Below are 26,284 nucleotides of genomic sequence, written 5' to 3' on the forward strand. Positions count from 1 at the left end.
ATAGGTAACAGTTTCCTCTGTGACATTTCTGTTTTCTTTTTGCTACTCCCCCACCATGAGGCTGCTTAGTAAGTCTCACATCATGGCTTCAATCCATTTGTTCACTGCTCTTGCTTTCTTTACATTTCCTAGTACATACAGCACATTATGGTTGTATACTTTGAAAGGGAGGGCCATGCAGCACAAAATGGGAGCAGATTGCCATATAGTTATTCCTAGGTGGGAACTGGGAAAGGGATATGAATTTGTTTTTAATCTCCCACAACTGCTGAGTCTCCTGAGCCTTTGCCCTGGAAAGCAACCTGAAACTTGTATTCCTACCTAGCTAGGCTTCTGACTACAGTAGGCATTCTGCATCTGTAATATGCTTACCCACCTGTATCAGATGATCTCGGAGCCTCCAAAAAACCATGTTAGGGTATAAGTTATGTGCCCTGTAAATTAAAAAGACTCTATAAGACAGTTTATAACATATTATCCATTAGCATGTAGCTTCACTTTTCTACAGCTGATAAAATTCTTTTAGTCAAACTGTATAATTCTTTATTTTTCTTTTTTTTTAATAAATTAATTTTATTGGTGTTCAATTTACCAACAAACTGTATAATTCTTAGCAGACCAGTTAGATGACCCTTGAGTGCTTTGTTTTATCTTCTAGAGAGCTACTGAGCTCCCTACAAAACTACATAAACAACTTTTTCTATGCAGTCACATAGTTGAACATTAAATACAAGCAGTGATTCTTAAAAACTAGTTTTTATGCAGTCTAATTCATGTTGGATTATATTTCAAGGAAGAGATATATGATGGTGATTTATCAGACATCATATTTTTAAATTACAGTGCAGATTTCCACATATTTTTTTTTAATTTTTATTTATTTATGATAGTCACAGAGAGAGAGAGAGACAGAGACACAGGCAGAGGGAGAAGCAGGCTCCATGCACCGGGAGCCCGACGTGGGATTCGATCCCGGGTCTCCAGGATCGCGCCCTGGGCCAAAGGCAGGTGCCAAACCACTGCGCCACCCAGGGATCCCCTCCACATATTTTTTGTAGTGAGTTTTACTTTTGACAGCCACAGAAATCATTCAATATATGTTATAATTTTGTGTCCTAAGTATGATATTTTTTGGCCATAGAGATTTTACTGAAAGCTTTTTTTTTTTAAACTATTTTATTTATTTATTCATGAGAGACAGAGAGACATGGGTAGAAGGAGAAGCAGTCCTCCTCCTGATGCAGGATGCGATCCCAGAATCCCAGGATCATGGCCTGAGCCAAAGGCAGACGCTCAACCACTGAGCCACCCAGGTTCCCCTGAAAACTCATTTTTAAGTTGAGCAAATAGTGGCTTATATATTTGCAGTTGTTTATGTACTTTAGCAAATTTTAAGTCCCATGAGCCAACTCTACATGTATTTTAAGTATCTGCAATTTAGACATCTTTGTATAATGTGGGACTTAATGTGTTCCCCAAAATCTAATCAAGTGTTGTTAGTGTAACCCGCAGGATTTGTCATACTATAGTATAACAGTTTTTCATGATCTAAATCTTCTTTAATACTTCTTACATTAGTTGATATGAGTTCTCAGATTATGTCACACCAAGCCACATTTGCTAATGTGTTCTTGGCATTTTTGTTCCCCCCCAAATAATAGCAATATATTATTTTTAATTTTCTAAAATCTTTACAATATTGTATGCTGAAGATCCTGATTTCCATAACCTTTCCCATTGGAGTCTCAAATGAGTTATCATATTCTTGTCAGTTTAAATTATGTTTGCATGTTCTTTTATACCTTTATTCATGAAGCTAGAAATTATGGACCTGTTTTCCTTACTTCTGAAAAGTGTGGTGATATGACTCCAGGAAGCAAAATTACTAAAAAGACCTTTTGAAGGGAAGCAAAGAAAAGTAACAAAATACTTAAAGTTTGATCTTTTTTTTTTTTAAAGTGGGCATAAGGGTATGTCCCCAGAAGAACTCTCCAAACTTGTTTTCAGCAGTGATGGCACCCACTTGCATCCCCCTAGGGCTTCCTCAGAGCCCAGGGGATGTCCAGGCTTCTGCATGGCAAGCCAGGTCTTTCAGTCTGGCGCCAGCCAGTATTACAAATGAGTGTCTCCATTCTTATATATTGTGCTTTATCCAGTTGGAATTATGAATGTTCGACAGTAGGTATAAGCAGGTTGCTGATTCTTTGGCTAATTCATATTCATCTTCTTAGGCTTGGTTAAGGGTTTGCTTCCCATACTGACCCAGGTTGGGGATATTAGCCCCTCCCATAGACTGCCACCTCACTTCATGGTGTTACTCTGAATAGCAGTTGTCACACTATGTTGTCATTGCTTGTTACTGTGTGATGATTACCTCTCTGCTCCCCACCGTATTCCCAATGCTCAGTGCAACATCCTGCACGCTAGAATAAGTTCACTAAATATTTCCTGACCAAATGATGTGGTGTAGTGAAAATGAAAACACCATGGGACTTAAAGTCAGACCACATTTAATTGTGTTCATCTTTTCTGAGCTTATATGATGTATATTTGTTTCTCTTTTGTGTGAGTGTGGATTAGTTTAGGTAAATACATAAAACACCTAGCAGAGTAGGTCATCAGTAAGGGATAATCTCCATCTGCTCAGCCTGTGAGTTTGGCCTTCCAGCAGCTTGGAAAGCTGGAGCATCTGGAGAGCCCATCCCTGCTTCTCACACAGTGAGGGAGGCCTGGTCTTCCTGGGACTGCACATAATCCAGCCAGTGTGCTCAGTGGCTCTGTCCTTTTCATTCTGAAGGCAAATTCTTGCCTCCTCCCAGACCTTGCTCCATTTCTAGTTATTCAGCAAGATAGCCAGATTCTATAGAGAATAATGACCTCCAAAATGAACAGAGTAACACAGACATAAATGTGAATGATTTGAATGGCAAGATGAGGAAATGGTAATGGAGCACTCAGTTGACCTCGTATCTCCTAAGGAGGAGTGTGACCGATAATGTGTGTTGAGATAACTTGTAAGTGGGAGAACTATTATTTTTTATTTTCAGAAAAGAAAAATGGGTGGATTTATCAAATTATAAGCTATCATTAGTGGAGGGTCTGGCATGGGCCAACACTGTGCTCAGGATTTTGCATACATGATCTCTTTGCCCCTTCACAAGGACCTTGTAGAGTGGCATTGTTACTACCATTTGTCCCTAAGGAAACTGAGACTTGGCAGTGTGAATTGACTTGTCCAAGGTCTCATAGCAAGTAAGTGGTGGAACCAGTATACAGACCCAGGTGTGGCTCCCCAGTCATACCATTATTCATGGGCTGGTGAACTTGACATCCTTCTTGGGCAGGAGTCTAGAACATCTGTGAATCCTTTAGAAAAGGAGGCCTGGATCATTGTAACTCTGCATAGGTTGCTGGGAACAAATCATATCAGAATAATATAATTTCCTTTTTTGGAAAGGAAATTGCTAAACTTCTAGGCTAGAAGAAGCCCTGGGTTTGGATATTGTGTTTTAGGATTTTGGAAAAGTATCTGACAAGGTCTTTTTAAGATATCCTTGTAGTAGTATGAAGTGGCTGATAGTCTGTTATAAGGGCTGAATGGTTCTACCTGAATAGGCTTGTATCAGGGTTTATTGGAGGAAACAAACTGTTCCGGGTGTTTTAAACATAAAGAGATTTAAGTCAGAGATGTGAATATTAACAAAATCAGTGGAAAGATTGGAGGAGAGGGCTATGTAGACTAGGCTTCCCGGGATGACTCTGTATCACAGAAGTGACCCGGTATGGAACCTACTACTGCTGCTGTAGTCAGGAAGACAGTGAATCTGGAGGCAGCCCTGGCCTCTGGAGTTCAGTAGTACTGATTGAACTCAGTCCCTGTTGTTCTATAGGAATTCAAACATTATCAGTGCTACTGCACGTGAGAGGCTGGTAGCTGGATGCTGGCATGCTGCTATGAGACCCTCATATCTTCATAACCACACTGGCCAGAGACTCATGGCCTCTGCCTCACTTCTTGCTTTCCTACTCATGAAAAAGCATGTTTATTCAGGATAAGGTGCAGGGAGATTCTGGGAAATGCAGTGTTTGCTCTCCAGGGGTAATACAGTGGTTACTAAATTTCGGTCAACCATAGTGTTAAATCATAAATTGTCAACGAGAAGGTTTCTCATTGTATGCTATAGGGCTTAGACCTCAGCCCTGGCTATGCTCAACATTTTTTACAGAAACTTGGATGAAGCTATAGAATCAAAGTCTATTAAAATTGGCAAATGACACAAAGTGGAGCCAAATAAAAATCCATTCTAAGACACAATCAGGATCTTCAGAGATCTCCACAGGCTGGAGCAGTGGACTTGATTTACAAGATAAACCCTGATCCTGGGTCTGGGTAACTAACTTCACAAGTGTACATCAGAGCAGTATCCCCTCAGACATGTTGGTTCTGCAGGCCCAAGGAGGGCCTGGGCATCTCTAAAAAATAAATAAAAAAATCAAAACAATGAAACTATACAAATACTTCTGAAGTGTGGCTAGAACTGATAACCATTTTTTTCGAATAAAGAAATTAACAGCTTCACTCTGCTCTCAGGCCCTAGAATTTACCTGGGGTATTCGCACAGTAGAGCATATTGAGTAGAGAATGGGCCAGATGTAAAGTAAAGTGGAGGCCATGTTGTATTAAGAATGGGTGGAGGAGGAGCACCTGGGTGGCTCAGTTGGTTACGTGTCCAACTCTTGATCTCAGCTCAGTCCTTGATCTCAAGATGGTGAGTTTAAGCCCTACATTGGACTCCACGTTGGCTTTGGAGTGTACTTTAAAAAAAAAAAAAGGAACAGGTAGAGGAATAACTTGTCATGTTTAGGTTTTATATTGTTTATATTAACCTTTCATCACCTGTTTATCAATGATTAAATATAGGGTCAAGTAATTATAATTGAATACATATTTTTAAAATGCCATCTTCTCATATACCTGTAATACATAGTGATTTTTAAAATATATCCTAGTTTATTGTTTCATGTTGGACAATACATTTATGTAGTTGCACTTAATTACTAAGAGAAAAAAGATGAAGTTCTGCTTTAGATTTTTAGAAGTTTATCCTGGAAATAGATTCTAGGTTGATTTTAAAAGGATTTAGGAGAGATACCAAGGAGGAGAGACTGACCTTTGGATATTCCCTCTTCTTCATTCATGTAATGTCCCTGGACGAAGTTGTAAGTGAGAGATCATCTGCTCTAAGCAACTTCCATGTCCCATTCTTTGCTTAGTAACATCTCTCCAAGGTCTGGTTCAAATCCTTTTCTTCCTTCTTCCTCCCAAAACCTGTTTTAGGAAAGCATCAGATATGTAGTTATAAAGTGATTAATAATGTTTTATATTCGTGAGGTTTTTTTCCCCAAAAATTACAAAGCTTTGGGCCAAAGGAATAAATCACTGAGGATGGAATTTGATTGCCAGGAAACAATTAACCAGTGTAGCAGAGTGTGTAGGGGAAATCCTGTTGCCACATCAGAGATCTTACCATTCTTTCATGAAAAACTGCTGCATGCATCTTTAACTGATAAGATTGATCTTGCCCATGATGTAATAAAGGTGGCAACAGTAAACTACAGCTCCCAGTTGCAGCTGAGTGCAAATACCTATAGTAATACTGGGCAGTTAGCATCCCCTGGTTTTCCTTTACAGAGGTACAAACAATCTAGCTAATGTGTGGCTACAGTGGTTTGGAGTTGCCTGTGGGTACTGAATATGTTCTGCTCTTATGTGTGCTCTTGGTCTGTGGAATTTTTAATAATGTGTGACCCAGCTTGGGCCTGTTGGTGCGGATATTTTGGTCATAGGATACCTCTTTTACTAGCAAAAGCACAGACAGGCATGTAAATAGAAGCATTCCTTGTACAAATGAAAATCCATCTTTCTTGTAAAGGCCTTTGAAGAAAGGGTTTCCATAGACACACAGTGGCCATTACAATGGTCATTACTCACACAGGAAATCATCCCTTTTATTTAACTAAAATTCTTGGGCTTCAATTTATCTGTTTCCCTTTATTCTGTCCTCATTGAAGATGGAAAACAGCTGGTCACTATTTTCTGTGGAAGAATCCTTCATATATACTTGGATACTTACTAAATTGTATCCTCAGACTTTTTCTGGCTGAACAGTTTCAGTCCCTTTAACCTTTGTGCAGGTATTATTTTCTAAGCTTTTAAACTTTATTATGAATAGCCTCTGGATCTTCTCCATGTTGTCTGTATCCTCTTTTGTTTTAAAATAGTCTGATGAAGTTAAGAAAGAGCTGATGTCAGTAGCTTCTGTATTAACATCCTGGTTTTTATATGTATTCACCATACTTTTGGCAACAAATTAAAGGACAGATTTCCAAGATCATTAATCAGGTGGAACACCCACATCTTAAAATATTTTTAGAACAAATTAGGTAATATTCATAAATCTCTTTGATCTCAAAATATCTTATGCTAAAGTTGTGATTAATTGTTTCATTCCCTAACTTCTGTCTTTGTTATGCTCATGTTGAGAAATTAAAAATTAAACAAATTACATTTTGTTCAAGTGTTTTGGAAATTCCTTTCTATGTTTAAATTTCCCTGAAGGCATTTTGCCTGTTTGGAAGACATGTGCAAATTATGAAAGTTAATAGCTAATTGTAGGTAGACTGGCATATTTGCTCAAGGTATTATATTCATACAATTTAGTTTCCTTGTGCATATTCTCGGGAATGTGTGAAGGAGAAGGAAAACAATTTTTTTCTTTAAAATTTCACATGCACAAAGGGATCAAGTGGTGATTTTTAAATTCTTTATTGCTAAGGAATTTTTAGTTCCACAGCAAGTAGTTGAAGGAATTGGGGCCAAATTTGAGGAACGAGGTCATTTGAGACATTAAATTTATTATAAAAATACAAATATATTGTTATAAGCGAGGGTCAGAATTCAGCTGTAACTGGAGAAATTGTTGTCAATTTAATGTGATTATTCTTTCTGGGTTTAAAAAAAGTATTTGCTATAGCAACCATAATCACATAAGACAGAGCTTGCAACCTCAAGACGTGCTGCTTCATTCTTTTTTATTTTATTTTACTTTATTTTATTTTATTTATGAGAGAGAGAGAGAGAGAGGCAGAGACACAGGCAGAGGGAGAAGCAGGCTCCATGCAGGGAGCCCAGTGTGGGACTCAATCCCGGGCCTCCAGGATCATGCCCTGGGTCGAAGGCGGCGCTAAACTGCTGAGCCACCCGGGCTGCCCTGCTTCACTCTTCTGTTGAAGGACCTACTATTTCTTTTTTCCTTTTTTAAAAAATAAATTGTCAGCCAGGAACATCATCTTGTCTGTCCCACACTTCTGTGAACATGCATCTCCTTGGAGACTCCACTGCACCCTGTGGGCATGTGTTTGGCATTCCTAAGTAGTTAAACATCACTAGGCAATTACAGCTGCCCCCCAACCCATTACTTTTTAAACAAACCTGACCTATTTTTGTCCTTAGAACTTTTTAAAAATTGTCCTTAAAATTTTCTTAACATATAACAAAGATATGTTCTAAATGTTAATACTGTTTAAACAATGGAAAACAATAAGCACATACATTTGAATAAAAAATATGTATCAGCATATCTTGTTATAAGTCATTCAAAAAGAAAAATCTAATGGAATAGTTGCCTTCTTTTATTTAAGTTGATTTTTAGACTTCTGTTAACTCTCTGTGAGAATGTTTATTTCTAACTTAGGAATGGGTCATTTTCCAAAATTTTGAGTGTGGAATCCAACAGGCATTTTACCATAGGTTTTTAAAAGACACTTAAAACCATGATGTATCTGAAATGCAGTGAAAATTAATCCACTGTGTAGAATAGTAGATTTCAAGTTTCAAATTGGGGTATTCCTATAGTAAAACTGAAGATTGCTGCTCCTACCACTTCCTGCATCCTCTACTTGGGAGTAGAAAAGTATCAGGGACTAAATTTGGTGATATGTAACAAAATGGGATTAATTTCTTTTCTCATTTAACAAGAAATCCAGAAACAAGAGTGTCCTGCATTGATAGAGTTATTTCATGCTGTCATTAGACATCCTTTCTGTTGATACCATTTTGAGGTCCTGCTGCTTGTCCTGCTGCTTACAGAATAACTGCTAGATCTTTAGCCATCAAGTCTGCATTCCAGGTGGGAGGAAAGAGCAAGAAGAAAAAGGGTGGAGTAGAACCTGTATCAAGAAAATAGAGCTTTCCTAGAAACCTTCATCTTTTGTGTCATTAGCCAGAATTGTGTTACCTGGCCATTCCTCTCCTTAAGGAAGGAAGGATCTGTAGATATTAGGTAGGCAGATTTTTCCCTTGGAAACACTGGGACACTATTATTGGCTCACATGACTTGGGATAAAGCTCCTGATTAAGATAGGGTTAGAACCAGCACAGGATCATTGGGATAGAAGTATAGTTATGAAGGTTTTTATAAAAGATTTAAGTTTTCCCCCACATTTTTCTCTGTATTGGAAAAACAACTTTGGAGATTTTATTTTTCTCCTCCCCTTGCCTGTGCATGTTGGTGCTCTTAAAATGTGAGCCATATTTGAATATGCACTCTATAAATATTAGTTTCTAAGATTAACCTTGTATTTACTCAGATACAAAGATCTGAATCAAGAGTCACTGATATATCAAGAAATCCCTGACTGTTTCAGTGCAGCACCAAGACATTGGTGAAAATTTTGAGATGAAGAGTATCATTGCTCCTGGTTGAGGAGAAAACAAGGAAGGCTAGCTAGAGTCTCTGTGCTGAAGCGAGTGCTGCCTCGAAAGGAAAGGACTAAGAGCAGCATGAGCCTGGCCTGGTTGTGGGAGCAGAGCAGGGAGGAGCAGAGGTCAGGGAGTATCCTTTTCCTCAGTGGACTAGTGGTGTCATAATATTTTTTTTTCTCAAAGCACCTACATATACAAGATGTATTTTTAAAAGTATGCTATCTAGAGGTTTGTTTCAATGAAACATTCTCTGTATTTGTCAAATGCAGTTAGTAATTGTGATATTCATGGATTTCTTACTTTCCCAGGAATTAGTTTCCAGTGAAATCATTTTTACTCACTCTGATTCTGGTTTTGCTATATAAACATTGATAACCTTCTCTTGCATCAAATGTCAGAGTTTTGAGATCTTTATGCATGTGACCCATCTTAAGACTCACTAGTTAAAATAAGAATTTAGAACACAAATAAATAATCCTGTTACAAAATTACTCTTAAAAGAAAAAAGAAAAGAGTATTGAGCAAAGAAAGGTTTCATTTGAGGGATTATTTTTCTCCCCCTCCATCATTTGATTTACTCAGTTATTTTATAGAAAATCTATTGAGCTACACTTGTAATATTTTATTTTTGTTCTCATAAAAGGGGCACAGGTGGAGAATAATTGGGATTAAATTCCTGGATTTATTTTGGATAAAAGGTTATCATAGGAACCAAATTTCAATTCAGAAGACTGAGAAAGATGTCTTGTAATGATGAGGCCCAGAGATGAATGGAGAATTCGTAAAATCTGTTGAAAATGTTTTTTTTTTTTTTTTATAAAATCTTTTTTTTTTTTTAAGATTTTATTTATTTATTCATGATAGACATAGAGAGAGAGAAGCAGAGACACAGGCAGAGGGAGAAGCAGGCTCCATGCACTGGGAGCCTGATGTGGGATTCGATCCCGGGTCTCTAGGATCGCGCCCTGGGCCAAAGGCAGGCGCCAAACCACTGCGCCACCCAGGGATCCCTGTTGAAAATGTTAATGGAATGTATATGTCCCATCCAAATGTCAGTAACTTAGCCTTGTCAGATTAATTAACTTCCTTTTTTAACAGTAGGAGATTTTAGAGAAGAAAGTTGAATAAAATACTGTAAACACAAGATCTTTCTATTACATGTATTGATCATAAGCTATTATAACTTTTCTCCTATATTTTGTTCATTTTTAACCTACCACTGACATCTCTTCTGACAGGGAATCTCAAGGCAACTTTGGCTGTTACCATGATACACTGTCCCTAAGGAGTTCTTTTTTCATGAATTTTGTATTTGAGATATGAGAGTGTTCTAAGTCCTTAAAGTTTACTATGAATGTTGATGTTTTATCCTAATTTTGATGGACTGCCTCGGTATCTTTTCAGGGGGTACCATTTGGGTCCCAGATGTCTTGTCACACTTATTTTCAAGCCTTCTAAAGCCTGAGCAGCTCTAATTGGAGGATGAGTGTTTAGATAAACAGTTTTTTGTTTCTGTTTTTCCACTAACACATGCATGCTCTGAATATCAGATTCCTTCTGATATTACTGAGACAGATCATTCTAAGAACTGTAGTAGTCACAATAATTTCTCAAATTTATTATTGCCAATACACAGTTGCTAGTAATGCAATACTAGCAGCCTCTACTAATTCAAAAGTAATGATGTTGAAAAGCCACATACCATCCCATTAGCTCTTCCTCATGCCATTGATGTTGAACATCTGGGTGGATAATCAAAAACACTCACTGATGATCATAGTTATCTTATTAGTGAAATTATTTGGGTAAAGGATTTGGGTTTCCTGCATTAGGAAACTTACAATTTAATGAAAAGGTAAACTCAGAAACGTATATAAAAAGCATAATTCATAGGCTGAAAATAAAAAACATAAGCATTACTTCTACTAATAGTTATTCTTATTTGCTTACATTGTATCATAGTGACTCACTTGATCAGGGATTAAGTTCAACTGTCAAAACACTCATGAAAAAAAATGAAAAAGGCCTCTGCGTAGGTATTAAAAAATAAGATCACTTGTAAATAAAGATCTGCAGATGTATAAAGAAAAATTTGTTTAACTTAAAAGAATAGTTATCTTAAAAACATTTAATCAACAGGATCTTGAGCTATTTGTACAACCCATGTTCATTTTAGCATTATTCACAATAGTCAACAGATGGAAGCAAGTCAGGTGTTCATTGCCAGATGTATGGATAAACAAAATGTAACATATACATATAATGGAATATTGTTTAGCTTAAAAAGGAAGGGAATTTTAACACATGCTACAACATGGATGAACCTTAAGGACATTGAGCTTTAGAACTGAACTTTGGCTTTAGAACTTATAGGTTTGAGGGATCCCTGGGTGGCGCAGCGGTTTGGTGCCTGCCTTTGGCCCAGGGCGCGATCCTGGAGACCCGGGATCGAATCCCACGTTGGGCTCCCGGTGCATGGAGCCTGCTTCTCCCTCTGCCTGTGTCTCTGCCTCTCTCTCTCTGTGTGTGTGACTATCATAAAGAAAGAAAGAACTTACAGGTTTGAGGTAACACTAACTCACCTCAGGTAGAGTGATTCAATAGTAAGCAGCAGGAAAGTCAGAGATAGAACTTAGAAGAGAGCTTTAGAAATAAAAAAATTGGTTTTCTGACTTTAAATATGGCAGAACTTTAGAAATAGAACTTAGAAGCAAGGTATGGGCTGAAGTGAGAGTTAGGAGTCAGATATAAATATGGCAGGCAAAGCCATGGGAGTCCAGGATGAGGTGGAATCAGCTAGAGAGACTAGAAGGAAGTCGTCTAAGACAAACCTGGGTAAGTCCTTATAACTTCTTTAGCTTAGAGTGGTGCACAATGACAATAACAATACAAGCTTAAATGCTTAAAACTAAACACTTAGGTTTTAAAATTTTACTTCATTTGACAAATTTCAAATATAATTGAAATGATTTTTAATAAAATTATGATAGTCTTGCCAAAATTCTTTTTTTTTTTAAGCTTTTATTTATTTATCCATGAGAGACACAGGGAGAGATAGGCAGAGACATAAGCTGAGGGAGAAGTAGGCTCCCTGCAGGGAACTGGATGTGATACTGTATCCCAGGACTCCCGGATCACACCCTGAGCCAAAGGCAGATAGATGCTCAACCACTGAGCCACCCAGGCATCCCATCTTGCCAAAATTCTTAAAGATTTCTACAATCTAAGAATATTGTGGATCTCTGCATAATTAATCATTAGTTGAATTTTTATGTGGCCTGGATATTTTTGCTTTTTCACTATCTTGTTTTACTTTGTTCTTCATTAAATTGACAGTGTTAGCCTTGAATATGACCAGTGCAAATGTATTATATTGCTGAATTAAAAAAAAAAAAAAGTGGGGGATCCCTGGGTGGTGCAGCGGTTTGGCACCTGCCTTTGGCCCAGGGTGCGATCCTGGAGACCCGGGATCAAATCCCACGTCGGGCTCCCGGTGCATGGAGCCTGCTTCTTCCTCTGCCTGTGTCTCTGCCTCTCTCTCTCTCTCTCTGTGACTATCATAAATAAATTTAAAAAAATTAAAAAAAATATTTAAAAAAAGTACCTCAATAAAAGCTTCTTTAAATTTAAAAATTTATACCGTCCCTGTGTTCTTTGTTTACCCAAGGAAACGCAACTTCACCACAAGTACAAAGACCATCTTTCATGGACTACTTCGATAAACAGGACTTCAAGAATAAGAGTCATGAAAACTGTAATCAGAACATGCATGAACCCTTCCCTATGTCCAAAAATGTTTTTCCTGATAACTGGAAAGTTCCTCAAGATGGAGACTTTGACTTTGTAAGTACATTTTAATTCTTCCACTTGTGTTTTATTATCCTTTTTCATTTTACCATCACATTGAGCAGCATCGTTTGTATGTCTATATTAAATTTAGACTGCATATTAATATTCAACATGTAGCTATATATGTGGATATGGGAATGATAAGACCATAGTTTACTTGTAGATAGGCACTTGCAGAAAAATGTAAATAATTGCTTATATCAGAGCCTAAATTTAGAGGAAATGTCTAGGACCCTTTAAAATGACAACCATGTCAAAAAAATTTTTTTTTAATTTTTATTTATTTATGATAGTCACACAGAGAGAGAGAGGCAGAGACATAGGCAGAAGGAGAAGCAGGCTCCATGCACCAGGAGCCCGACGTAGGTTTCGATCCTGAGTCTCCAGGATCACGCCCCAGGCCAAAGGCAGGCGCCAAACCGCTGCGCCACCCAGGGATCCCTCAAAAAATGTTTTTAATAATGCAAATATGAGATACTTCTGACAGTTAATTCAGTTTCCAAAATAAGTGATGCAAAGCTATTTGTGACATAGACTGAGAAATTGACCTCAACTTTGAAAGTTAATTGAATTAGTTTCTACTTAAGTGTTAATGCCACTTGGTTTGTCAGAAATAATAGTCCTATTGAATATCTAGTTAGCATATAAATTTCAATATAAAACTATGCGTTATTGCTTCTTTGTTATATTTTCTCTTTATTTCTTCTGCTCTGCTCCTTGTTACTCATTTATTTTAAAGAATGCGTATAATACAGGTAAACTGTTTTAAAGCAACTATTTCCACATCTCAAGGGAGTAAATTCTCAAATGAGTTCTTTAATGGAGTAAAAGTTTTTATGAAGTAAATTTTTGCTATAGCATGTTTTAAATAATGTTACTTTTACATATTGTTTTGTAAGATTATTTTCTGCATAAAATAACTACAATCCTTTATAGCTATATATTAATAAGTACATTTATGTATGAGTAAATAGAATTTTAGATATATGTATATCTTTAAATTTTTTAAGTAATATTAAGCCATTTTGCTTAATCAACAGGCCTCAAATTTTAGTTTTGGGATTATAAATATTTTTTATTAAGTACTTTTCTCCTAAATATTGTGATTATTTGTATTTTTAAATAATCAGATACTAAAGTTTCAAAATCTGTCCCCAGTATAGTTAGTACAAAATTGCTAGCAAATATTAGCGATGGCACAAGTTTGCCTGAAAACATTAATTATAATATCTACTTATTTTTGTTTTTTTCTATTTTAAAGTTAGACATTAGTAAATAAAACCTGTATTTCTGTAGTTCTGATAAGTATCATTTTAAGCTGTCTACTTTTTAAAAAATCAGAAACTATTTAGAATGCTAACATTCAAGCTTTAAATCATTTATGAACATGATGAATTATGTAGAGTGTTTAGCATCAAAGAATTCTGTCTTGTCTTAGTTGGAATAAGTCTTAGCCTCTGGGAAATAGTTTGAAATGAGCTGCAAAGTAATGAATAAGCTACCTTGGTGAAGAAATAGCAAATAAAAGGATTTAATTCTGTTTTAGTTAGTCTTTGCCACCACCTCCAAAACTCAGTGGCTTAAAATAGCAACTATTTGTTCACAATTTTGTGGGTAAGCATTTTGACTAAGTTCAACTGAGTGGTTCTTCTGCTGGTCTCACCTCCAGTCTCTCAAGTGGCTGTAATTATCTGGCAGCTTGACTGGATCTGAATGATCTTTCTAAAATTCTCAGTCTTGTGTCCCTGGCAGTGGTGCCCACACTAGGCTAGACCATATGATGCTATCAGGCAAGACTGGCATTTTTATCTGGCAGTAGCAGCCTACCAAGAGGATGGCAGCAGATGTTGTAAGGCCTCTTCAGACCTATACCTGGAACCTGCACAGTGTCCATTAATAATAGCATCAAAAAAGAATGAATACTTAGGAATAATCTTAACCAAGCAGATGAAATACTTATACACTAAAAACTACAAAACATTGCTGAAAGAAATTAAAGATACCAGTACATGGAAAGATATTTCATGCTCATGGATTACAAGATTTAATATTGTTAAGGTGTCAGTGTTGTCGAAAGCAATCTACAGATTCAGTGTAATCTCTGTCAAAATCCCAGTGACATTTTTTTTCAGAAATAGAAAAATCCATTCTAAAGTTAATGTGGTATTTCAAGGACTCAGATAGTCAATACAGTCTTGAAAAAGAGAAATGAAGTTAGAAGTCTCATACTTAACTGATTTCAAAAGTTACTACAAAGCTACAGTAATGAAAACAAGAGAGACATATAGTCCAATGGAGTAGAATAGAGAGCCCAGAAATAAACTGTTCCGTATATGGTCAAATGATTTTTGATGAGGGTACCAAGACCATTCAATGGAGAAAGAACAATCTTGTCAACTTAGGATGCCGAGAAAACTGAATAGTCACATGCAGAAGAGGGAGGTTGGGCCCTTACCTTACATCATGTACACAAATTAACTCAAAATAAATCAAAGATCCAAACATAAGAACTAAAACTATAAAACTTAGAAGAAAAATAGAGAATCTTTATGACATTGGATTTGGTGGTGATTTCTTGGATATAACCCCAAAAGCACAGGAAACAACAACACCAACAAAGATAAATTAAGCTGTATTAAAATGTTTGTGTACCTAGGAACACTATCAACAGAGTGAAAAAGCAATCCATGAAATAGGAGAAAGCATTTGCAAATCACATATGTGATAAAGGGGTTAACATTCAGGGTATATAAAGACTCCTACAACTCAACAGTAAAAAAAACAAAAAACAAAAAACAACCAAGTTAAATGAGCAAAGGACTCAAATATTTTTCCAAAGAAAATACACAAGTGGCTGACAAATAAAAAGACACGCTATCACTAGTCATTAGGGAAATGCGAATCAAAACCATAATAAGATACCACTTCACACTCAGCAAGATGAATATTATATAAACATATATAGAAAGAGAGAGCAAAAAAGTGTTGGTGAGAATATGGAGAAAGTGGAATCCTTCCTTATGTACTGCAGAGGGGAATGTAAAATGGTTCACCTGCTGTAGAAAATAAAATGGCTTTCCTCAGAAAAATTCAACATGGAATTATCATGTGATCCAGCCATTTCACTTCTGAGTATATAACCCAAAGAAGTGAAAGCAGGAACTTGAACAGAGATTTGTGCATTCATGTCCATAGCAACATTATTCATAATAGTCAAAAGGTGGAAACAAACCAAGTGTCCTTTGATGGATGAATAGATAAACAAAATGTGCTATATACATATGATAGGATATTATTCAGCCTGAAAAGGAAGGAAATTCTGACTAATGTTGTAACATTGAAGATACTATGCTAAAATAGTCACAAAAAGACAAATACTGTGTGATTTCACTTATATGAGGTACCTGGAGTAGTCAAATTCATAGAAACAGAGAGTTGGAATGGTGGTTGCCAGGGGCTGGGAGTGAGGGAAAGTAGGGAGTTACTGTGTTTAACAGAGTTTCAGTTTTGCAAAGTGAAAGAAGTTCTGGGGATGGACAGTGGTGATGTTTGCACAACAGTATGAGTGTACCTAATGCCACTGAACTATACACTTAAAAATGGTCAGAATGGTGAATTTTAAGGTATACATATTTCACCACACTAAAATAAATAAGGGAAGGGGAGAATTCTCATAGTGTCATTTTTACCATATTCTGTAAGTTAAAATATGTCACAAGGCCATCCAGATTCAAGAGATTTGGAAATAGATTTTACCTCACAATGGGAAGAACAGCAGAGTCACATTGTAGAGAGCTCTGTGGAATGAAAGGATTTGTTGTAATCATCTTTGCAAACATCCTACTAGAAATTGTCATAATTAAAATGCAACAGAAATTAGAATATTGAATTTGGAACTGGAGGCCATTTGTGATTCTGGTAAGGACCATTTCAGTTACCTTGCTTTTTAATTTTCACGCACAGCTTTCAACTGCCTCTCTTAGGCTCATTCTAGTTTTGTGAATTAGAACATTGATTTTTCCAGTGGCCCATTCCTATAAGTAAACTTTTGGTAACATCATCAGCTATCATAGATTTTAGAGTCTTTCTATCTGAAAATTCCAAAATTTGTTAGAAAACATTAACCAAAATTAACAAATGTCCTACTCTTTGCTTTGAATTGTGCTGGGCACTATAGGTAAATAAATTTATGAAGTTAAGTTCTTTGGAATGATATGATAAATAAAGTGGAAAGGTAGGTCTGGCTCAGATGATTGAAGCCTTATATGGAAGATTTTAAAGTCTAAATTTTTTATTTCCTGGATAATAAAAAAACACTGAAGGTTTTTAAGTTGGAGAGTGACATGATGAACATATTCTATAATGTTAATTTCGATGGTAGCATGCAGGATTGATTGATAGGAAAAGACTAGAGGTGAGGGAAATAAGACATTAGAAAGGATTAAAAAACAGAAATAGCTGACTTACTAGATTAAAGAATACAATTTTGGTTAAGTGAGAACTGGATAGTAGAAGGTGAAAATTAGAGAGAGAGAGAGAGAGAGAGAGAGAGAGAGAGAGAGAGAGAGAGAAAATGTCCTTAGAGTAGGAAAGAGACTTCAAGAGGCATGACCAGATCCAGTTTTTGCAGAATTACTTCTTTTCTGATATATACAGGGCATACATATAGCCTTAAAAGAGAAGTGGGAGGGGGCAGGCAATGACAGAGTTACTAGAGCAGTTCTTTCTTCTCCAGCATTTCCTCATCTGTCAGCTGGAACTGCTCGACCTTCTCATCACTTTGAGGAAAGTGGAAAATACTGTCATAGCTACTGATGGGAATGTAAATGGGAATAAAAAGGAGATGAGTAAAAGAAGGATGACCAGGGGATGAACAAAGAATTGCCAAGAGTCTGGTGAGTGTGGTAAAAGACAAAGAAGAGCGTACAGAGGCTAAAGGAGTAGGAAGGCAGCACAGGCGGGACAAAGTAGAAGGGGTCGGATGGGATGCTTTGCTTACAAAGTAGGGAAATGGACTGGAAGCAAAGACAGATTTCCACTGACAACACCAGCTGGTAATGATAAGGGAAATCTGGTCTTATTCATCCCATCATACATTAGATATAGAATGTTAAAAATGTGACTCATCAAAATATAAAGTGTGCTAAGGTTTATGTGTTTATCTTCCCTCTTTATGATGTGTCTCAAGGCTACCTTCCAAAAGAACTGGACTTTTATATGATTCCTCTGTCTATTAAGCAGAAGTTGCGTAAAACAACCCAAGGTTGTTTTGACCATATTTCCAGCACATAGAAGGCTTAGCTCCTTTTGCATTGAGGAAAATAGGTTTCGGAAAGAAAAATCAAAGAGAACACTCCATTGTCTTTTGTGGTATTCAGGACAGATTCCTAAAGGACAAAACTTATTCAGAGAGGTACTTGCTAGACAGATATGCAGAATAGGTAGGAAGCATTATTTATCTTAAAACCTCTATGCAATGTAATTTGTATATTTTATTTAAGCATTTGTCCTTTGGATTTTCCTGTGAACTGTTGTTTCATGTTAATGTTCTGGATGTAATGAGGTGATAGTATTAATTTATGATTTAACCAATTTGGAGGTAATATAAAGAGAGGACAAAATATATTCAGGCTAATTAAACCAGTTATTTTAATTCTCCTAAAAAAAATTCTGTTTATAAAGAGTGTGCCTGTGAAGATTCCTAAAACAAATGTAAAAGGCAAATCTGTTTATTATAGCACTAGTCTGATGTTTCAGTTTTTGTTAGAATTATTTCCAAACAGCCTTAGCATCCAGATTGTTTAGTGTTAAATAGAGAGCCTGTAGATCATGTTTTGCAGAAATTACAGTATCATACTTAAATAGATATATTTTGAGTAATATAAAGATCTTGGAATAAGAACAAAAACTTTAAAAACCATCTGTTAACCTACTATATTGGTTCCAATCTTTAAAAAAAGAAAAAAATTGGATTGACAATAATTACTAGTGTAAGAGGGATTAGGTAAATCAGCCATTTTTTGGTCTTTAACTCAGATTGAAATGTAAGTTAACCTTTCTTGATTGCTATGATTCTTAAATATTTATTCAATTTGTGTTGCTCTTTTGAGCTATCATCCAGAGCAACTAGAGAAAAAGTCTCAATAATAGTAGCAGAGGAGGGGATCCCTGGGTGGCTCAGCGGTTTGGTGCCTGCCTTTGGCCCAGGGCACGATCCTGGAGTCCCGGGATCGAGTCCTGCATCGGGCTCTTGGCATGGAACCCGCTTCTCCCTCCTCCTGTGTCTCTGCCTCTCTCTCAATCTCTGTGTCTATCATGAATAAATAAATAAATAAATCTTTAAAAAAAAAAGTAGCAGAGGAGAAAATCCAAGTATAAATTTGCTTTAGACTTTCCTATGTGTTTTTACACTGATCCCTTAATTGGCAAGTCTGTATGGTTCCAGGGAAGCAAATAAGCAAACAAACACCTCACTGCTGCAAAACATAGAAAACAGCAAACCCATAGAAAGTGCTCCTGGAGTCACCATGTGCATTTTAGGAATTGTCCTTTGTTCTGGAGAAATATTCTTTCTCAGGATCTTTTCACCTTCCTACAGCAGTCAGCCTTAATCCAGGGTAATCAAGTGGAGACAGTGGTGGAATACAAAATCCGTGTAGACACTTGTAGCAACACCAGCCCTTTGGAAAGTCATCAGCAACCCAGGCCCTGTTAAAGGTCTGGAGGTGAAAACTGAAGCCAGCGGCATCACCAGTTTTGACCAAAGTAGTAGTCTTGTCATCTGCTTTATCTTTTCAAAGAGATGTTGGCTAGAAGTTTCCCTTGTAGTATACCCCTTAGTCAAAGAACTTCTTGTTCTCTTCAGTCCCTAGTTATGTGGACTGAGGAAACCACTTCAGTTGAATGAGGTATTTAAGCATATTGTCATCGATTAGCTTTGCATTAATTAAGTGATTATTGTCAAGTATTTCCAGATGTTTGCAAGAGTATTAACAAAGTATGAAAAGATAACTGTAGATACTGCAGATTTATTTCTTCTGGGGCAAAGAAGAAATAAACACAGACTTTCAAGTGTTTTAGTGAATAGCCCTGGATAAGAGTTTATGATTACAGGTGTACATGTGGCACTGAACTTGAGTATATGTGGCACATTGTGCTTTCACTATGCACTCCTTCCTTGTAGAGCCAACAGGAAATTAAAATTAATGAGAAGCCTGTACTTTGAAATACTTGCAGAATTCTTGACTATTTCAGTCCTTTGCCAGCTCACGAAATCTGTGCTGGCAGTCATATCCAACAGATGGTGTGGCGTGTGCACAGTTATAGCATGTGATTATCTAGGTCCATGTAGAGTTTTTGTAAGATTTTGACCATCAGTATACTGAGGCATTTAAGATAGTCATAACCTTTTTTTTTTTTGGAAGGAGAGTAGCCTTCTTGAAAGATATGTGTTTTATATACAGGTAGGAATAAAATAGTAATAGTTAATCACTGGGCAAATAAACTGAATTTAATTGATTCTATAGTAGCTAAAGTCAACAAAAACTTAATGTCTCTGAACTGCTACATTGGTTCTTCAATATAACTTAATGCATTTGGCCACCTTAGGTAAAATGGGCATTTTGCTTCCTTATTCCCAAATATGCTGTTTAAAACTTCCATAATTTCAGAAAATGTTATTTAGTGATTGTATCCGGGCAAGGTCTACTGGAACATTAAGCTAATTCTGCTTATTTAGATAATTAATACCTTAAGTTAAAACCGACTATATCATCATTTCCTTTACAAATTAAAGTGAGCAGGCCTGTACTTATTGGATTAATTAAGATAGAAAGCACAGGTGCACCATGTGGTTTCTTGTCATCATGTTGGAATTTATTAAGATGTTTAAAGCACATGGCAAAAAGAGAAATGGCTTACCAAGAAGAGTTCTAACAAGCATACACTTTCCTCATAGTAATTTGTTCTTTTAAAAATGTCATTTACTTAGAGGATTGTGTTGAAAAATTGGCTACTTTACATTTTAAAACAAAGATACAATACTCCAAGCATATGTTATAGCTAATGCTAATGTCTGAGGAAGTTAATTTGACTATGTGGGCTTTTTGTTCATAACCCCATTTTGAATGTTTGGTCAATAAGCAGTGGGGACTGTTGGGATCATTACATCAAAAGAGATGTTAAGAACCAATCATGGCATTTAGGATCAAAGAGCAAACAATATAATTTATCACCTTTTAGCTTAAAACTGAAGCCCCATAGTGTTTACTTCTTAAAGAAACCATTAGATTTCAAATAAGTTGTTAGGACTAACTGAGGTCATGAGATATATATATGCGTGTGTGTGTGTGTGTGTGTGTGTGTGTGTATAAATAATGTGTTAATAATAGAAGACTTGCTTTTTCCTTTGACTGTCATAAATGAAAGTTCTTTAAATCTAAAATTATGTTTGTACTTTCGTACTTAATTCTGATATTCAGAATATACATGGTAGGTTAGTGGCAGAACTCTTTTTTTACATAAGTAGCTTTCATCATAATTTCCAGCATATATCTTTCACAGAAGTATACTGTTCTTTTTGAGCTTATTAGATTTGTTGGCATGGTTAAACTAATACTGACACCATTCTCTCCCTTCCTAACATTAGTTTGGTGACTTTTTCCCATAGTACTTCTCACTCATTCAAATAGAAAAATTTCATTAGGTTAGATTCATTACGATGGAAGGCTTTCCAGTAAATTAAATTTTTTGTTTTGTTTTTAATTCAAAGCCTAGTTGTCTTGATTCAAAACCAATCTAGTTTTGGTTCATACATTTGCCTAGCAATAGCAGAAAAATCTTCTTCCTATAAATATAGACAAATCTTAAGGAGATGAAAGAGGGTATCAAACTAATATATAGTAGCAGATAAAAGAATTTTGGAAAACATCTTAATTTCATTAATTTATTTTGAAGACACTTGACGGGATGAGCACTGGGTGTTTTTCTGTATGTTGGTAAATTGAACACCAATAAAAATTAATTAAAAAAATTTATTTTGAAGAGACATTTTTCATGGTTCTTAATAAAGGAACTATTTTTTCTTTATGAATTAAGTAATAGTGCATGTTTAATTTGATATACAGTGTATGGTATAATTAGAGCTGTTGTTAATTACTAAGGTCTTACAAAAAGGCTCAGTAACCTGGGTGGGGTTATCAAATTATAATTTTATAGGCCTTCAGTTTAGTTTTTTACTGTCTATATTAATGTGAGAATGCAGTGAAGCTACATAATAGTCAAAGTTACAAATGTATAAATATATAAAAAGCTAATAATCAGCCTTGCTCTTTTAGTAACTGGCCAAATGAAATGTGAATTATTGTTGCCAATGGAAGAAAGATCTAAAACAGCTAATCGTTTTAGTGATTATACTCTTTGATGAAAATAAATTTTCTGTCTTATCTCATTAAAACTTCAGTGATGGTACAAAATTCCTGAAATTGCCTTACTTTTTAATTTTAAACATTTAATCATTCTTGTCTGACTCTGAACACTGAAAGCTTTCCCTTAGGTTAACCATATAAGGCATGATAGAAATCAGATACAGGAAAGTGCCACCCTTGAGTAGCAGAGATCAGTTAATTACAGCTAATATCTTTAAGCAAATTCTATTTTTCCATTTTACTTTATTATAGCATTATAGATATTGTCTTATGGAAAAAATTCTTAATATAACTGAGTTAAGGAAATTAAGTCATTTCACAACCCTTAACAGTCAGCATTTAATAGCAGCTCTTTTAGATATGGTAGAAATTCACCATTTTTGTTATTTTTTAAAGTTTTTATTTAAATTCTAGTTAATAAAAAAATAAATAAATTGTAGTTAATAAGCAGTGAAATACTAGTTTCAGGTATACAATATAGTGATCCAGTACTTCTGTACAGTACCCATTGTTCATCATAACTAGTGCCCTCCTTAATCCCCATCACCTGTTTCACCCATCCCACCACCACCTCCCTTCTTGTGACCATCAGTTTGTTCTCTAAGGTTAAGAGTCTGTTTCTTAGTTTGCCTCTGTCTCTTTTTCCTCTTTGCCTACTCATTTTGTTTCTTAAATTCCACATGTGAGTGAAATCATATGATATTTGTCTCTCTCTTGGACTGACTTATTTTCACTTAGCATTATACTCTCCAGCTCCATCCATGTTGTTATAGATGGCAAGATTTCATTCTTTTTGATGGATGAGTAATATTCCACATCTGCTTTATCCATTTATCAGTTGATAAATACATTCTCACTAACACATGTTGTTTCTTGTGTTGTTGATTTTAGCCATTCTGAGATGTGTGAGGTGATATCTCATTGTAGTTTTGATTTGTATTTAGTTTTTAGGTGTTAAATTTCATAAGTTCTTTATATATTGTAGATATGAACTCTTTATTAGATATGTCATTTGCAAATATTTTCTCCCATTCTGTAGGTTGCCTTTTAGTTTTGTTGATGGTTTCCTTTGCTGTGCAGAAGCCTTTTATTTTGATGAAGTTCCAGTAGTTTATTTTTGCTTTTGTTTCCCTTGCCTCAGGAGACATACCTGGAAAGAAGTTGCTACGGCCAATGTCAGAGAAGTTACTGTCTGTATTCTCTTCTAGGATTTTTATGATTTCAGGTCTCATTTTAGGTATTTTATCCATTTTAAGTTTATTTTTGTGTATGGTGTAAGAAAGTGATCCAGTTTCATTCTTTTGCATGTGGCTATCCAGTTTTCCCAGTACCATTTGTTGAAGAGACTGTCTTTTTCTTTCCTGCAATGTCAAAGATTAGTTGACGATATAGTTGTGGGTTTATTCTGGATTTTCTTTTCTGGTCTATTAATCTATTTGTCTATTTTTGTGCCAGTACCATACTGTTTTGTAATATAACTTTGTAATATAACTTGAAGTCCAGAATTATGATACCACTAGCTTTGCTTTTCTTTTTCAAGGTCACTTTGGTTATTGGGTCTTGTAATTTCATACAGATTTTAGGATTGTTCGTTCTAGCTCTGTGGAAAACACTGTTGGTATTTTGATAGAGATTGCATTAAATGTGTAGATTGCTTTGGGTAACATAGCCATTTTAATGGGATTTATTCTTCCAATCCATGAGTATGGAATAGACTCTTTCTGTTTCCTTGTGTCATCTTAGGTTTCTTTCACAGGAGTATTTATAGTTTTCAGGGTATAGGTCTTTTATCTCTTTGGTTAGGTTTATTACTAAGTATCTTATTGTTTTTGGTGCAGTTGTAAATGGGATTGATTGCTTAATTTTTCTTTCTGCTCTTTCATTGTTGGTGTATTGAAATGTAACAGGTTCTTTTAGATTGATTTTGTATTGTGTGACTTTACTTATTTTGTGTATCAGTTCTAGCAATTTTTTGGTGGAACCTTTCAGGTTTTTTATATATATATATATATATTTTTACTTCTTCCTTGATAATTAGATGCCTTTTATTTCTTTTTGTAGTCTGATTGCTGTGTTTAGCCTTTCAGTGTAATATTAAATAACAGTGGTGAGAGTGGATATCCCTGTCTTTTCTAGAACTTAGTCAACCTATGAGCTTCCTTCTGTATTTTATAAGCTGCTCTCATCTGCGAGAATTTCTTCCTTATTTAGAATCGTTTATACTTTTTTTCTCTTGATTCCACATTAAAACTATCAAGCTTCCACTCATTTGGATACAGTCCCATTTTGCTGTAATTCCTGATACGAAGCTGCGTTAACTTTAAAACTTCAGCATCTAACATTGTTTTTCTAACTACTAGTTCTTTAAATTCAAAGTGTTATGCAGTTTGTTTGCATGTATAATTCTAGTGCTCAGAATGTTTTTGTCCTTTTGCTTTTAGCTAATAAACTAAGTATTAATAAAAATAATAGCCAATATATATGGAGGGCTTGCTTGTGTTGAATATATTTCAAAGTACTTTCTTGACAGTGACCCTTTGCAGAAGGTATTGTTATCTCCCACACACACAACTTTTTTTTTTTTTTAAGTTGAGGAAACTAAAGGACAAATTAGTTCAGTGGCCAAAGTCACATAGCTTCTAAGTGGCAGAGCCAAAATTTGAACCCACGAACTATGACTTTAGAGTATAGCTCAGTACTGCTCAACAATCACAGTGTTATTAAGCCTTTGTGAAGAGGTTAGCTTAAGTCCTAAGATTAAGTCATTAATCAAAGAAAGAAGAGGATAGTTGAATCATGACACAAAACCAAACTGGGTAGAAGCACAACTAAAGACCATTAGAATAAAGTAGGTATTTGGACATGGGGTGGGCAGAGTGCAGGGTTCAGAATGAGCTGGCTTTGCCAGCAAAACAGAAAGATTTCTATACACTTCAACTGGGCCAGAGAACAGGTTGTAATGGAGATAATGCCCACTGAACAGAGTAATACTGAATATGATGCAGGAATGACCTAGGTTATAAAGACCTTAACAGCAAATTGAGACTGCTTCTAGCATGTATTTAACCTTAATCCTGTGAGCAGTGGATAGCCAGCACAGAATTGTTATCAGGAAAGTAACTCTTATCAAATTTGTTTTTTATGGTTCCATACAAATTTGAATAGCCAAAGCAATCTTGAGAACAAAAGATTCTGGAGCTGGAGGCATCACAATTCTAGATTTCAAGATACACTACAAAACTCTAGTAATCAAAACAGTATGATACTAGTACAGTACATAGACACATAGATCAGTGAGACAGAACAGAAAGCCCAGAAATAAACCCCTGCTTATATGGTTAATCTATGACAAAGAAGGCAAGAATATACAATGGGAAAAAGACAATCTCTTCAATAAGTGGGGCAGGGAAGGCTGGACACTCACATGCACAACAGTGAAACTGGGCCACTTTCTTATAACCATACAAAAACTCAAAACCTAAATGTGACACCCAAAGCCATAAAACTAGAAAAAATTGTTGGCAATAATTTACTTGACATTGGTTATAGAAACATTTTTCTAGATATGTTTCCCCTGGCAAGGGAAACAAAAGCAAAATTAAACTATTGGGACTACACCAAAATAAGAAGTGTTTTCATACAAAGGAAGCCATCAACAAATCAGTAAGGCAGCCTACTGAAGAGGGGAAGATATTTGCAAATGATATGTCTGGTAAGGGCTTAATATCCAAAATATATAGAACTTATACAAAAGACTAAAAATACATTTGGTCAGTGGCTCTCTTTAAGATAGGGTGTACTTGTGCCCCATCTTCCTCTTTGCTATGAGAATTAGTCTCCAGGGACAGCCAAAAAGTCTCACTCAGCATTCTTTTATAAGAATAAATATTATTGACTTGATAAATACATTTAAGAGCACTTCATGTTTCTGTCTCTACAGAAATATTTTAGTTTTTTCCTTCATTCATCATTTATGCATTTAACATTTTTTGGTCCTCACCACATGCCAAACTCTGCATACTTATAATTTAAACAAGTTCCTGCCCTGGAGAAGCCCCTAGGTCACTGATAGGAATAGACATATAAGCACTTAATTTCACCCATAGGTAAGTTGGCCCTACCCACTAATCTGAAAAAATGGTGTGGTGGAATCAGTAAGCTCAAAAATTTTTAAGGTGAAAATGTGAAATTTTAATTGAGACTAACTTTTGACTCAACAATAATGTTTGACTGACATTCAGAATTC

The 26,284-nt window shown here is 35.7% G+C and overlaps 1 protein-coding gene across 2 annotated transcripts in view; it reads left to right on the plus strand.

Moving 5' to 3' along the window:
* STK3 (serine/threonine kinase 3) overlaps nt 1-26,284 on the plus strand; it is a 272,048-nt gene that overhangs the window by 189,472 nt on the left and 56,292 nt on the right. The window contains exons 10-11 of one of the 2 annotated variants that reach the window (XM_072734231.1): nt 12,432-12,607; nt 17,349-17,508. In XM_072734231.1, the coding sequence (XP_072590332.1) occupies nt 12,432-12,607; nt 17,349-17,486 (314 nt within the window). In that variant the 3' untranslated portion in view covers nt 17,487-17,508. The remainder of the gene's footprint in view (nt 1-12,431; nt 12,608-17,348; nt 17,509-26,284) is intronic. The other variant, XM_072734232.1, reaches the window with a different exon arrangement.

This window comes from Vulpes vulpes, chromosome 13 (assembly GCF_048418805.1).
Source record: "Vulpes vulpes isolate BD-2025 chromosome 13, VulVul3, whole genome shotgun sequence".
NCBI lineage: Eukaryota > Metazoa > Chordata > Mammalia > Carnivora > Canidae > Vulpes > Vulpes vulpes.